Source organism: Mastigoproctus giganteus, chromosome 8 (assembly GCF_048544385.1).
Source record: "Mastigoproctus giganteus isolate SK-2022 chromosome 8, ASM4854438v1, whole genome shotgun sequence".
NCBI lineage: Eukaryota > Metazoa > Arthropoda > Arachnida > Uropygi > Thelyphonidae > Mastigoproctus > Mastigoproctus giganteus.
In genome coordinates, this window is record NC_143582.1 from 223,326,894 (window position 1) to 223,343,360 (window position 16,467).

The 16,467-nt window shown below is 38.2% G+C and overlaps 1 protein-coding gene across 1 annotated transcript in view; it reads left to right on the plus strand.

Moving 5' to 3' along the window:
* Window positions 1–15,358, plus strand: part of LOC150082364 (inactive fucosyltransferase B-like) — a 39,367-nt gene extending 24,009 nt beyond the window's left edge. Inside the window, exon 2 of the mRNA XM_090380522.1 lies at window positions 14,010–15,358. Within this exon, the coding sequence (XP_090236648.1) occupies window positions 14,086–15,321 (1,236 nt within the window). The 5' untranslated portion in view covers window positions 14,010–14,085 and the 3' untranslated portion in view covers window positions 15,322–15,358. The remainder of the gene's footprint in view (window positions 1–14,009) is intronic.
* Window positions 15,359–16,467: the final 1,109 nt, after the last annotated feature.

Consider the following 16,467-nt stretch of genomic DNA (forward strand, 5'->3'; position numbering starts at 1 on the left):
TAACAGATATGTTGTATATCTGTTTCTTCTTGGTAGAATAATGATATATAAAATATACAGCAAACAAAGTGTGTTGATAACACTTCATCAATGAGTAGACCATTTCTGCAGTTGAAATGACTTGGGTTGAATTAAAAATAAGCATAAATCCATTGAACTGTCAACAGGTTACAAGTCATTAATAAAGCTGAACTTGATCTTTAAGTCAAGAATACATACTTCCACCTGTGTTATATCTAGTAGTTTTTATCTAGTATATCTATTACATCTGTGTAGTATCTGGTAGATTTGTATATCCATTTGAAGAGAAAGTTGATTTGCTGAAAACTGATATGTCTTTTCTTCTAAAATTTAACCCCAGGGGCTCACATCTGGTGAGTATGGGCTTGGCACACCCAGGATCCTCAGCTGGATATCATCATTCTTCTCTTTCTTGGTGATTCCCTTCTACTTCTCTCTCTCTCTTGGGGTAATTCAGAAATTTTTTTTTTTTTTTTGGCTGGTGCAGTATAAGCCTAAGGCTTCCTTGCATCATATGGCTAATAATAATAATAATAATAATAAACTGTTGCATTGATGACCTTGATTACCATCTACCATGCTGAACACATCCCATTGATGCCAAGAGGTCTCCAGTATCTGATAACATTCTTCCATATCCACAGTTACCCTTTGTTTTATGTTGCCTTTTTGCTTTCTTATTCCACTGCTGTTTTCCATTCTGCATAGAAATTTGTTCACATCAAACCATTTGTAAAAAAGGATAAAATTCTTTCCCTTCTATTTATTCTCTTATTGCTGAGTCTGATAAGAAATCCACCACCTCTTAACCTTGAAACCTTTCTTCTTATCAGCAGTTGCCAATATGGATTCTAGTAGTGCCAGTTGATTGCTGGCTTATTTGGCTTATTTACTTGAGTGAACATATTATGAAAAGAAGATAGGTGGAACAGGACCAGGGTATGTCTGCCAGGGACAAAAGTTGATGACGTTTTAGAGCAGATATCTTTTAAGGGCACATAAGGTGATATTATTGTACATGTTGCACTAATGACACTTAAGAGTAAGAGATCTGCAGATTTACTTAACAAGTACAGGTCAATGTTGAAAAAAAGTCACGAAGTAGGGTTAAATTTGAAAGTGTCAGCAATTCTGCTTCAGACACGATGGGAGGGAGTATATGATGAGAGCCTTGTCAATCAATTCGGCCCTGGAGAGATTGTGCAAGGCTCATGGGGTAGAATTTTTTTCAGCGTGGTCTGTGCTTGTTAACATGAGACTGCTTCTACAGGGATGGGGTACACTTAAATAGAAAGAGTGCAAGAACATTTGCTGATGCTATCGAGGCAGTGTTAGGTGGGTCGGAAAACTGCTAGATGGGGGGGGATACACTGACTAAAGATTTAAGTCAGTGTATCCCCCAGGCAAGAGACAGAAGTGATTCTTGCACTGCTTCTATTACAATGAGCAGCAGCAGCCTGGAAACCAAGGTGCTGGGGTTTTCTAGGACTGCTGGGCATCATCATGGAACAAGTAAATACATGGGCTATGTTAGGATAACTAACAGTAGGAACAAGTGCATGTACACCAATGCTAGAAGTATAGTTAATAAATTTGATGAGTTTGAAGTGCTGTTCAAAGACATCAAAGGCTGATTTAGTTGCAATATCAGAGACCATGATGTCACTTAAGCAGTGCAGAATTGGAATTTGGGGAGTACAGTGTGTACAGAAAGGATAGACAGGACAGAAAGGGAGGAGGGGTTATGCTGTTAGTTAAAAAAAAAACATATCTAAGGAAGTGCACGCAATTGATGTTGGTGGACAATGCAGTGTTGTTTGTTTGGTATGACATAAGCACTGGGGAAGAGAAAATGAGAGTACATGTGTGTTATAGGCCTAATGAATCTGATGAGTATAATGAGAAGTTGTGCAAAGAAATAGTGCGCCAGTAAATCAGTTTGTCTTATAATGGGGGATTTTAACTTTCCAGATATTGACTGGAACTTGTGAGTTGGTCACTCGCACACATGTTCGAGAGGCAACCAGACAGAGTAATACTCTTGCTCTGATTATCAGTAGTGATTATTCATGTGTTAAGAATTTGCAGATAAAGGAATCATTAGGTGACAGTGCTCAGTTTTCTGACGTGAGGTTTACTTAAAGATATAACTACCACCAAGGGTAAAGGGAAGGGTTTTTGCTTTCGTAAAGGTGACTACAGTGGTATCAGACTGTTTAAATTCTATACAGTGCGATCAACTGACGATATAATGGTGAATTCTAAATGGGAGGCTTTCAGAGACTTAATCGTGGAGGCTACTAGGCTTTTAATACCAACTAAGAAATACTGTTCACGGTATGTGGATGACAGATGAATTAATGAGGCTTGTAGCAGAGAAGCAAAATGCATGGCATGCATATAAATTATCAGGCAATACAGAAGCCTATGGCAGATATAAGCTAGTCTGTAATCAAGTCACAATGGAGATTAGGCAGGCAAAGGCAGATTATGAGAAATCTTTGGCAAAGGATGCAAAGAAAAACAGCAAAGAGTTCTTTGCTTGTGTACTCTAGAAGGAAAGGGATGAATCAGATTGGTAGCCTTAACATAGATGGTTCAACTATTGATGACCCTGCTCAGTTAGCTGATGAGACAATTGAGGATTTTGCATCTGCATTCACACGTGAGTAGTTATTCAAGGAGGGGAATGCCAGAAGTTTATCAAACTCTAACAGGGAGCTAAGTGATTTTCTAATAACTGAGAGCAAAGTGGAGGGGAAATTGTTAAAGTTAAACATAAGGCACCTGGTGTGGATGGGATATATCCAGTTAAATTAAAGGAAGAAGCAAAGGAAGTAAGCAAACCCTTAGCCGTAATTATGAGAGCTTCCTTGAACTCAGGGGAGGTCCCCATTGACTGGAGGTGTGCAAATGTATCCCCAATTCACAAAGAGGGTTGAAAGGGTACAAATAACTATAGACCTGTTAGTTTAACTTGTTCTGGGGAAAATAATGGAGTCACTGGTTAAGCATTGCAGGATCATCTAGACAAGACTGCAGTAATAGTTAAGACACAGCATGGGTTTGGTAAATGGAGGTTTTGTTTGACCAATTTCATTGGATACTATGATGTGGTCACATAGGAACTGGATACAAAAAATAATTTTGATATCATATACTTGGATTTCAGGAAAGCTTTTATATTGTTGCACATGGAAGACTGCTGTACAAATTGGAGAGGTATGGAGAAGACAGAGGGTGGTAATCAGTTGACACTGCTCTTCGTGGACTAATGTTATTAGTAGAGTTCGCCAGGATTCGGTGCTGGGCCCATTGTTGTTTTTTGTATTCATCAATGATATTGATGAAGGTATAACAGGCTTAATGTCCAAGTTTGCAGATGATACAAAGATTGGCAGGGTTTTTAATGACAATAAAGGCAGTATGCTACTGCAACAGGATCTAGATATGTTGGGCAGATGGGCTGAGAATTGGTAACTGAAGTTTAACATTGACAAATGCAAAGTACTCCGTATGGGTAGTAGTAACCCAAGAGAAACGTACCAACTGTGTGATACTACACTCAGGGAAGTGGAGAATGAAAAAGACCTAGGAATTGTGCAGTCAGATATGAAGTTTGCTGAGTAGTGCAGATGGGCTGCCAGAGCATGGCACGGAGTCTAGTCAGTGGTATATAGGAATTTTGCTAGCAGGGACAAGGAGGTGATTATCCTGTTGTACAAGGCAATGGTCAGGCAACACCTTGAGTACTGTGTACAGGTCTGGAGGCCTCAATTTATAAAGGATGTAGAGTTTCTAGAATGAGTATAAAGAAGGGCAACAAGATTAGGTGAGGGGAACAAAGGGGTGCTCTTACCAAGAAAGGCTGAAGTTCTGCAAGTTGCAGTGCAGGGACTAGCCTGGAGACTAGGCAACTGCGAGGTGATCCAATTGAGGTATATAAGGCTTGAATGGGTTGAGGAGCTCAATGCTGTTGGGCTTCTTCCTCTTGCTTAGATTACAAACCTGAGGGGGCATAGTTTCAAATTGATAAAAGACAGTTGTAGAATATGTGTGGAAATTTGCTTTTAGCCAGCGGGTAGGTGATTGGGTCAACAGACTTCTATCTCTTGTTGTTGAAATGGATAGCTTAAATAAATTTAAGGCTGAGCTAAACAGGCATTTGGAGTGAACGGATGGGTGAAATGGGAAGGGAATTTTTTGGCTGATGCTGCATAAGCTTGCTTTCTTGCATCGTATGCCTCAGCTAATGCAAATGCTAGTTGCATGTGACATTTCTAAGGCTTTTGATAGTGCTTTGTAAGGCCCTTCTGAATACACTTATTTTGTAGTCAATCTTCCAATTTTCACAATCGTAACCAGTTTCCTCTCTGGCATTCTAACTGCATGTGATGTTATCATCTGGCTCTGCCTTCTAAAACCTGGTGTTGTCTTTTCTCATTGAAAAAAAAAAAAAAAAAGTGGTGCTCCCATCTCAGATGTTATGAAGGTTGGTTTGCTTGTTTGTTTTTGTTTTTAGGAGCATTAGCAACTAAGGCCATATTTCTCTGGGGATATGTGGTGGTCATTCCCTGACCTTTCCGCATCCTCCGTATTTGGTGGTCACGGGCTCGAACCCCGGTCTAATCAAGAAGTGTGTGCTACACACTGCTGCTCCTGGCCACCTGGCTATGGAGGCACCAATATGAAGGTTGGCAGGGTGGTTAAGCACAGTAATCAGGTATGCTTCTTCATAATCTAGACAAATTAGGTAGATGGGTTGAGAAGTGGTAAGTTTAATATTGACAAACAAGGTACTTCGTAATGGAGAGCTGTAATCCCAGATTAAGTGTGGTACCACACTCAGGGTAGTGGAGAATGAAAAAGATCTGGGGCAATTGTGCAGTCAGATATGAAGTTCTCTGAGCTGTGCAGACAAGTTGCCAAGAGAGCTCATGGGTTTTGTCAATGATATTATTATTATTAGCCATATAGTGCAAGGAAGCCTGAGGCTTATGCTGCACCAGCCAAAAAAATCCTGAGAGAGAGAAGAATGGAATCATCAAGAAAGAGAAGAATGGTCCAGCTCAGGACCCTGGGTGTGCCAAGCCCATATAGGAATTTTGCCAGCAGTGAAAAGGTAAGTATTCCATTGTATAAGGCAATAGTCAGGCCATCTTGAGTATTGTATACATGTCTGAAGATCTCATTTTAGGAAAGTTTATGGATCTGTTGGAATTGGTGCAAAGAAAATCAATGAGATTAGTGAGAGGAATGAAAAGGTATTCTTACCAGGAAAGGCTGCTATTCTGCAAATTGTAGCACCTGGAGACTAGACACCTGTGAGGAAATTTGATTGAGATGTTTAAGGCTTTGAAAGAATTTAGTAAGCCCGGTGCTGATGGAATCTTGCTCAATCCTCTTGCTTAATCTACATATGAGTGGAATTTAACTGCAGGGGCTCACATCTGGTGAGTATGGGCTTGGCACACCCAGGGTCCTGAGCTGGATATCATCATTCTTCTTCTTCCTTGGTGATTTCCCCCTACTTCTGACTCTCTCTCTCAGGATGACTCAATTTTTTTGTTTTTGGATGGTGCAGCATAAGCCTTAGGCTTCCTTGCACCATATGGCCATTACTAATACCAATAAATTCAAACTGAGGGAGGATGGTTGCAGGATAGATATTCAGAAATTTTCCTTCAGCCATTAGGTGGTTGATTGTTAGAACAAGCTCTGATCTGGTTTTGTAGGGGTGGATAGTTTGAATAAATTCAGGAATTAGACAAACTGTTAGAAGGGATGGACATTTGATATGGGAAGTGTTGGAGTTTTTTTTTTTTTTTTTTTGGCCAATGTGCTGTATATGATGATGGTTTTGTAGTATTAGTAGTGGCAAGTTAATGCTTTCTTGTATTTTATGTCACTACTAATACTAAAATACTGGTCTTCTCAGCCTTCAACCCATGCACATTCTTAAGTACTACAGATTCTAATATCATTCCATGTTTGGGAAAAATATTTTCTCAAAACAAAAAAAAAAAAAATTAAATAAATAAAATAAAAATGGTAGAGGTGTGCAAAAAAACTTCATCTTCAATGTCCATATAACCAAAATGCAACCTCAAGACAGTACTTGTCATGAATTTAGGGTTAGCAAGAATTAATTGAATAATGGACAGTTTGCTTTTAAGTGTTTTTGATTAAATATTTTGTTAATTATCACACAGTGTGAACTTTCATGTTTTCTTTTCAGTACCTTCACTATTTCAAATTTCTGCTTCCTGATGTTGCTGGTGCTTTTAATGGAATCTACAAGTGTTGTGCAGAAAATCAACATGCAAGTTTTCTCATGTATGTAATCAGTAAAAACTGTTACACTAAAAGTCAGCTATAATGAGAAGTTTGTTATTGTGAAAATTTTTTTTTGTACCATCACTTAGAATATGTTAAATAGAGCAATGTTATTCATTTTTAGTTTATAATGAAATTGTCATTTGAAAATTTACACTACTTGAGTGCTTTCAATTAAAAAAAATTAGAAAATCTGAATTTCACAAAAGATAAATTTATGCTGATAAATTTTCTGCTTTTTGTGAGTAAAATATTGCTGACAGTAATATCACAGTAATTTCTCACATCATGACCAGATGTGTGCAACTTCATTCAGAGAATGACATGCTTCTCATTTCTCATAATAATGCATAATGTTACTACTTATTAGTGGCAGTTGTGGTGAATGATGCAAGAAAGCAAGCTTATACAGCATCAACCATTTAAAAAAAAAAAAAAAAAAAAAAAAAGCCAGTACTTCCCACTTCGCCTGTCTATCCCCTCTAACAGTTTATCTAGTTCTTCCTTTAGTTGATTCAAACTACCTACCTTTACAACACCAGATAGGAGTTTGTTCTAATAATCAACCACCTTCTGGCTGAAAACAAATTTATGCAAATTCGACCTACAACCATCATTCCTCAATTTGAATTTATGCCCTCTCGTGTGTAGTCTGGGTAAAAAGGATTCCATGGCATTGGGCTTACTCAGTCTATTTAAGCCCTTAAACACCTGAATCAAATCTTGCAGATTTAGCATTAGCATTAGTAGAGGCATTTGATGCAAGAAAGCAAGCTTATGCAGCATCAGCCAAAAAAAAAAAAAACTCACTTCCACTTCACCCCTCTGTTCGTTCAAAATACCTGTCCAGCTGAGCCTTAAACTTATTTAGGCTATCAACCTCCACCACAAGGGATGGAAGTCTGTTCCACCAACCAACCACCCGCTGGCTAAAGGCAAATTTCCGCACGTCTATCCTACATCTGTCTTTCCTCAATTTGAATTTATGCCCTCTCAGGTGATTTTTCTGAGCTAGAGGAAGAATCCCATCAGCATTGAGCATGCTTAAACCATTCAAGGCTTTATACACCTCTATCAGATCACCTCGCTGGTGCCTAGTCTCCAGACACTGTAATTTGCAAAACTTAAGCCTTTCTTCGTAAGAGCACCCCTTTGTTCCATTCACTAATCTTGTTGCCCTTCTCTGTACTCGTTCCAGCAGCTCTACATCCTTCTTGAAATGAGGCCTCCAGACCTGTATACAGTACTCTAGGTGTGGCCTGACCATCGCCTTATACAATGGAATGATCACCTCCTTATCCCTGCTGGAAAAATTCCTGTATATCATTGACAATACTCCATGAGCTACTCTTGCAGCCCGTCTGCACTGCTCAGAGAACTTCATATCTGCCTGCACAACCACCCCCAAGTCCCTTTCATTCTCTACCACTGTCAGTGTAGTACCACAGAGTTGATACGTTGCTCTGGTGTTGCTGTTTCCCATGTGTAGTACTTTACATTTGTCAATGTTAAACTTCATTTGCCACCTCTCAGCCCATCTGCTCAACCTTTCCAGATCCTGTTGCAGCAGCATAGTGTCCGTAGTGTCCTTGACAACCCTGCCAACCTTTGTATCGTCTGCAAACTTGGACATTAAGCCGGATATACCATCATCAATATCATTTATAAATACAGAAAACAATAATGGACCCAACACTGAGCCCTGAGGGACTCCACTAATAACATCAGTCCACGATGAGCAGTGTCCATTGATTACCACTCTCTGTCTTCTCCCCCTCAACCACCCCTTTATCCATAGCAGCAATTTGCCTCCAATGTCACACTGCTCCAATTTGTGTAGCAGTCTTCCATGTGCAACAGTATCAAAAGCCTTTCTAAGATCCAAGTATATAATATCAAAGTTATTCCCTGCATCCAGTTCTTTTGTGACTGCATCATAGTATCCAATCAAGTTGGTCAGGCAAGACTTCCCCTTAACAAAACCATGCTGTGTCTGAGCTATAAGTGAAGTCTTGTCTAAATGATCCTGCAGTGCTTCTTTAACCAGTGCCTCCATTAATTTTCCTGGAGCAGAAGTTAAGCTCACAGGTCTATAATTACTTGTGTCAGCCTTTGATCCTCCTTTGTGAATTGGGGTCACATTTGCACATTTCCAGTCTATGGGTACCTCCCCTGAGTCCAAGGAAGCTCTCATAATTATGGCTAAGGGTTTGCTTACTTCCTTTGCTGCCTCCTTTAATATAACTGGATAGATCCCATCCACCCTGGGTGCCTTTCTTGTGTTTATCTTCAACAGTTTCTCCTCCACTTTACTCCCAGTTATTTCAAGATTCTGTAGCTTACTGCTAGAGTTGAATACACCTCTGGCATTCCCCTCGCTGAATAACTCCTCATGTGTGAATGTTGATGCAAAATATTCATTTAGGTTGTTGGCTACCTGAGCAGGATCATCAACACTTGACCCATCAATATCAAGTGGACCAATCTGATTCATCCCCTTCCTTCTAGAGTTTACATAAGTAAAGAACTCTTTGCTGTTTTTCTTTGCATCCCCTGCCAAGGATTTCTCGTAATCTGCCTTCGCCTGCCTAACCTCCTTTGTAACTTGGTTGCATATCAACTTGTATCTATCATAGGCTTCTGTGTCATGTGTTAATTTGTATGTATCCCATGCATTTTTCTTCTCTGCCATATGCCTCATTAGTTCATCTGACATCCATTTTGGCCTAAACCTTGAACAATATTTCTTAGTTGGTATGTAAAGCCTAGTAGCTTCCAAGATAAGTTCTTTGAATGCTTCCCATTTTGAATTTGCTGTTGGTAACATCATCAGTTGGTCCCACTGTATAGAATTTAAATACTGTCTCAGTCCATCGTAGTCGCCTTTACGGAAGCAATAACCCTTCCCTTTACCCCTAATGGTAGTTACCTCTTTGAGTAAATCCCACTTCAGCACACTGTGATCACTGCTACCTAGTGGTTCATTTATCTGCAGATTCTTAATGCATGAAGAATCACTGCTGATAATCAAATCAAGAGTATTACTCCCTCTAGTTGCCTCCCGAACATGCTGATGTAGAAAACAATCATCCAATAAATCCACAAAAGCCCTGCTAGTGTGTGAGTAACCAGCCCCCAAATTCCAGTCAATATCTGGGAAATTAAAATCTCCCATTATAAGACACTCTGATTTACTGGCCCACTCTATTTCCCTGTACAGTTCCTTATTATACTCATCATAGTCATTAGGCCTATAGCACACTCCTACTCTCAATTTTGATCTCCCAATGTTTATGTCACACCAAACTGACTCCACACTGCACTGTCCAGCGATGTCAACTGGCTTCACTTCCTTGGTTTTTATGTGTTTCTTAACTAATAGCATAACCCCTTCCTATCCTGTCTATCCTTTCTGTAGACGTTGTACTCCCCAAATTGCAGTTCTGCATCCCTTATATCTGTGTGACACGACGTCTCTGATATCCCAACAATATCTGCCTTCGATGTTTTGAGCAATACCTCAAATTCATCAAATTTATTTACTAAACTCCTAGCATTGGTGTACATGCAAGTATACCTGCACCTGTTTCTATTCTTAGCTACCCTAACACAATCCATGTGTTTACTTGTACCGCAATGGCTCCCAGCAGTCTCTGAAATACCATGCATCTTGTTTTTCAGGCTTCTGCTCATAATAGAAGCAGTGCAAGAATCTCTTTCACCTCTGCCAGTGGCTACTGTCAATCTATTGGTCTTTGTCTCCCCCCAAGCTAGCAGTTTTCCGACCCACCTAACACTGCCTCGATAGCATCAGCAAATATTCTTGCACCCTTTCTATTTAAGTGTATCCCATCCCTGTAGAAGCAATCTCTCCTGTTAACAAGTACAGTCTAGGCTGAAAGAAAGACGTCTGCATAGGATGCAGTCATCTTACTCATTCATTCCAGCTGAGAGCTGATGACTCCCCTATGTGAGCACTGTGACACCTTTTTTAAAACCATGTGACATTTTATCCAAGTGTCCATGCTATAGACAGAGTTTTATATTTTACCAGTTTTAGTGCTCTGACTGACATTTGTACACTCAGTCGTTTTATTCAACAGTGACTACGTGTTAGCCATTTTTAGTTTTCTAAAATCATTAAACCTTTTTAGTCTTATTTAATATTTACCCATCTTTTTATTCCTTTTTTTTTATTGTTATATGTTCTGACATAGAGACCTAATTGGTTTTCCTCTCTGAAATATTAACTTTTTTCCTCTAAAATGGCTTGGTTTTTGGCACATTAATGATTTTATTTGTTCATTAGCTTTTGTTGCTAATGTGCCAATAAAACCAAAACTAAACCAATCTTTTGAGTTCTGAGAAGCCTGTACAGAAATCTGTCAGCTGCTACTCCCATTTCAGTACCTCTTACTGTGCTGCCTCTACAAAAACAAAAGCCTAGTGGTAAAGAAAGTCCATCACGGCCACCTCCACTGCCTGTAAGTCAGGAACAAGTGGAAGTTGAGTTGAAAGAAGTGCTTGATGAATCAGTTCTATAAATTTTTGTTGAACAATATGGACAAGCCAACATCTATACTTTCCCAAGGAAGAAGGCAAAGCCAGAGGAAATGAAGACACCAGCCCCTCAAAAGTCAAATTACGGATCCGCCAAACTCAAATAAGGGCAAAGTTCATTTGGTGGAATTGTTGCAGACTTCACCAGAATTTTGATGATATAGAGGCTCTCCTATATAAGCTTGAACAACTTTGCCTGTCTTCAGGAGACTTATTTAATGACAACAGAAAACCCAACCCTCAAGAATTGTTTGATCATTCACAAGGATAGGATAGTCCTGCATGGAGGAATTGTCATTGTGGAAAATAATATTCCCATTTAGCAATTTTGCTCTCTACTATCGTTGGAAGTGATTGCAGTTTGTATTGCTGTAGGGTTACTCCTGTTTGATCCATTTATGTGACGCCCAAACCTACATTGCTCAGGAATATATTAATGAACTTATTTCCCAGCCGTTCCCCCTCGTGTTCTTATCTTGGATGATTTTAATGGTTATAGTACATATTACGTATTAACATATGCAGTCAATTAATAGAGCCTGTGCTGGACCATAATGACCTTTCCATTTTAAACTTGGGGACCTATATGTATGTTCATCAACCCACAAATGGTTTTACTGCCATTGATTTGTCCTTGCTCATATTTTCTCTTCCCATTGATATCCACCTTGGTCAATATAGAAATACAAATGTTATCCTATTTGGGCAATAAGGTGGATGCTTGAACAAGCTGACTGGAATGCTTACAAATGGTTGGCACACTTTGATGTACTCACAATCAGTCAGAACTCAATCGGTTATATGTGCAATTCCACAAATGTCCACATGGTTTCCATCTTTCTCAAAACTGTGGTGGGCCTTTGCCTGGTCACTAGGAGGTAACAAATTAAATTATGAAGATGTTTCCGTCATTACTCCACTACTGAAAATCTAATAGCTTTTAAACCTGCTCTTGCTTAAGCTCACCATATTAGATGTTGGAGTCAGAAGAACTCTTGGATTTGTTTTGCATCATATGTAACTCAGTTGACCAGTTCTAAAGTTGTCTAGGATAAAATCAGAAAAATTAGGGGAAAATATCCTTTGTACTCATCACCAATCTTCCATTATAATGGAGGTCTGATTGCAGATCCATCTGAAATTGCTGATGCACTGGAGGAAACATTTGAACATATTTCAGGAAGAACATCTTATACTCCAGTTTCTGACTATCACAGAAAAGATGGAAAAGAAAGGGGTCAATTTTGATCCTGAGGCATATAATCAGCCTTTTAGTAAAGAAGACGTACAGATAGCTTTTCTTTTTGCAAGGCAAGTGACCAGACAGTGTTCACTATGAAATGATAAAACTCCTTTCCCCAACAGCTGTGGATCATTTACTTATGTTCACTTGTATTTTTGAAGGAGAATTTCCAGATCCCTGGCACAAAGCAATTATTGACCCATAGCCTTGGCTAGCTGTTTATGTAAAGTGCTAGAATATATGGCTAGTGCTCAGCTATGGTATTTGGAAGCTATTTTCCAAAACCCAATGTGGGTTTCAATGGGGCAGTTCTACTTTGCACCACCTAATTAGACTTGAAACGTATATCCATGGTGCCCTTCTGAGGTCAGAACATCTGGTATTGATTTTCTTCAACATTAAGAAAATCAGTCAGTCAGTGGTTTCAGATTTTCATTGGAAAAGACTATATTGAAAGAATAAAGAGTATAACTCAAGTTAGATGGAAAAGTGATTCCAATTAGAACAGAAGCCAAATTCTTGGAGAATCATTTTTGATAGGAAGCTGACCTTCCTTGACCACATTCATCAATTAGACAAAATTCATGAGGGATATTAATATACTCTGTTCTCTGTCCACTTTTAACTGGGCAGAAGACCACTGCACCCTACCCTACTTCATTTGTACTGTGCAGTTGTTTGCAGTAAGCTGGACTATGGTGCTCAGGTATATGTTTAATCCAGAGAAAGTACTCTTTACTGGCTTGATCTGAATCATCATCATGAAATCCGTATTGCTACCAGTGCCTTTCTAACATCTCCAGTTCAAAGTTTTTACATTGATCTAAATTAACCATCCCTATCACTTCACTGAATACAACTGGCAATTCAATATGCAATTAAACTGAAATCTTCACCAAACCATCCTACATGGTCAGCAGTCTTTTAAAACCATGCTTTAAAAATCTTTATGGTGCTTTTCCTATCTGTAGAAATACATGGCTTTGAAGACTTGCTGGTATTAAGAGGATTCAGAAATCTTTTAATTTCTATTATGATAAAATAAACATGCTCCTGTATATAAATTGACCTTTGAAGCAATAAAAAAGCATATCAAATTTTAGGGCCAACTTTTATGCTAATTGTAAAACCATCTCGACAGTTTATTGTGGCTTGAATTAAAGGCATGTGCATAGGGTTAGAAATATATGGATCAATACCAATATATTTATTATTTTTTTTTTTTGTGTGTGTGCATGTATTATTTCTCGCTTTTGAAAACCCAAGAATTTGTCATGGTTATGTGTTCGGGTTTTCTTTTCAAGTTATCTAAGTAAACTTTTGAAATTGAGCTTCTAGCAAATATTCTTCCATATTGAGGCATTGTTTACAAGAAAACCAATTTATAGTTCTGTACAGTACCAAACAGGCAAAAAGGAATGTCTGTTACATAATCAATCTCCCTTTCTACAACTGTAGCATTAATAAGAGTGATGTCACTTCATATGTCTGTAGGTTTTTTTTTTTTACCTATTGTAAAGGGAGTATTGTGTATGATTACCACTTTCTTGACAGTTTACTGTGGCAGTACAATAAGATGCCACAGTGTCAACTTTAAGTGGGGGGGGAGAGTTGAGCAAGAGAGCAGAAATAATTGAAATCAAGGTGTGCTTTTAATGATAGTTATGTCACTTACAAGCACAATATTGACACTAAATTATCTGGTGATGTTTATATCAAACTATTTGGGTAATTTAATTATTAACTCAGTGTAATATTCTTTACATAACTTCAGTGTGTGTGTGTGTGTGCGTTATAAACGTATATAAATTTATTTATAATGAATATTGTCTTTTTCTCTTTTTTTCAGTTTCATATCGAAAATAGAATTCTGCAGAGGCTCTTCTCAATGATGTTATGTCTGTAGAAAATTCCAGAATAAAGAGATGTGGTTGTTACGGGTTCTTCCACTACCACGGTCCCTCCGTGGAAATATTCTCACTTTTATTGTTGCTTTTTTTGTAGGTTTCTTGCTCTTCATATTTGTTTACCATAGACAGTTTCCTCAAATCACTTTTCAGCATCATCTTTTTGAGGATATGCATATACCCCATCAGTATGTACCAAGCAGTATTGCCAAGCCTTATGCTGAGAAGTCGGAGCACATTAAGAATTTCACTATTCTTTTGTGGGAACATGGTGTGCACATGCTTCGTAGGTTTCAACGTTCCTATGGTAATATTAACAGAGATCCATTTGAGTTCTGTTCAGTGAATAATTGTATTGTATCCACTGATGACAGAACTGTTAACAGCAGTGATGCTGTATTTGTGCATCTCCACCGAACTATTGGCCCTCAAGCACTCCCTCATTTTCGACTGCCACATCAGCGTTGGATCTTTTTCACCGATGAATCTCCACTTCATACATTTTTGATGACACGCACTTATAAAATGAAAAATTATAATAACTTATTCAACTGGAGTATGACTTATCGTGCTGACTCAGATATTCCAGTTCCATATGGGCGAACAGTTCGCCTCTCTCCACATGAAAGTGCAGCTGTTGATAAGCATTCAAACTATGCAGACACTAAAAGTGGTCTGGTTGCAATTCTTGGTAGCAATTGTGGTGGAACAAACCACCGTTGGGATTATGTGAAGGAAATGCAAAAATATCTCTCTGTTGATGTATATGGGAGGTGTGGAAAACTTAAGTGTCCAGGGCATTTTACCAGAGACTGTCTTCCTATAAGGGACTATAAATTTTACCTCGCTTTTGAGAATTCAAACTGTCGTGAATACATTACAGAAAAGTTATGGTGGAATGCATATGAAAAGGATGTTGTACCTGTAGTGATGGGGTCATTCCGTGAAGACTATGAAAAGTTATGCCCACCTAAATCATTCATTCATGTTGATGATTTTGCCTCACCCAAACACCTTGCAAATTACTTAATTTATTTGGACAAAAACGATACTGCATACAATGAATACTTCCTGTGGAAGAAGCACTTCAGAGTGTTGAATGAACATGGGTACTTTGGTTCTCCATCTTTACATCTGTGTCGAATATGTGAGGCTTTAAATTTTAATGATCCCTCTCCTAAAATCTATGATAAGTTGCAGTCATTTTGGAATCCAAAAACTGATTGTCATCCACCATCATGGATACCTAAATAAGTTTATATAACTTGGTGTTATATTGTATTTAACTTTACATGTGTTATTTATATCTTTACAAAGTTATATAAAATGATTCCTGTTGTTTCATTTTATTATCATGTGATAATTTTTGATAGAATTCCATTAAAAGTTATTTCCCATTAATCCATATTTTTCAAGTTTATTTTCTATTGTAACTGATTATTTTAGATCTTGTTTTTGTTAATAACTTATGAGGGGAGAAAAAAAAATTTCATAAAGCTGATGTGCAAAATTTAGGAATACAAAACAGAACATTGGAATAGTGAAAATTCTAAATTAATACAGCACAGCCAGTGCTTTGGATTTATAGTTTACTTTTTAACATAATGAAGGATTTTTTGACTGATTATGAATAAGCAGGCTGTGCTAACCTTGATGGAAATTAGGACAGTAGAATTATATACAACAGAGGTCTGCTAATCTGGCATTTGCAAGACCTGATTAGTTTTGGTTAAAAGAAAGAGAGAGTATTGATTTAAAGAAATAATGCAGAAGAGAAAATTATGAATGGGGTAGTTTTAATTAAAGTACTCCACTTTGGCTGCTTGTAGGTAGCAAACAATGAATCATCTGGAGATAAAATGTGGAATACTGTCTCTAGACCATATGGAAATGAGGGACACAAAAAAGTTTCAAAAAGTGATACTACGGTCTGCTTGCCTGCTGCATACCTCACTATGCAACCTGAGAGGGGACATAGATTCAAATTGAGGAAAGAGAGTTGTAGAATGTGTGGAAATTTGCCTTTAGTCAGTGGTGGTCGAGGTTGATTGCTGGAACAACCTTCCATCTGTTGTAGTGGAAGTTCATAGCTTAAATAAATTTAAGGGTTAACTATACAAACATTTGGAGTGACCGGATGGGCAAAATTGGAAGGTTTTTTTTTTTCTTTTTGATGATGCTGTTTAAGTTTGCTTTCTTAGATCGCATGCCCCAACTAATGCCAATGCAACTCTTGAGGATAGGAAAAAAGATCCAAAAATACAAGGCTGAACAAAAGTCACCTACCCCAAAGCTAGGAACCAAGTTATGCTCAACATGTCAAAAGTTACATATGCTTCAGCAACCAGAATTACCAGTCAATAGCAACACAAATGGAAGTCACAGTACCCCCCATACATC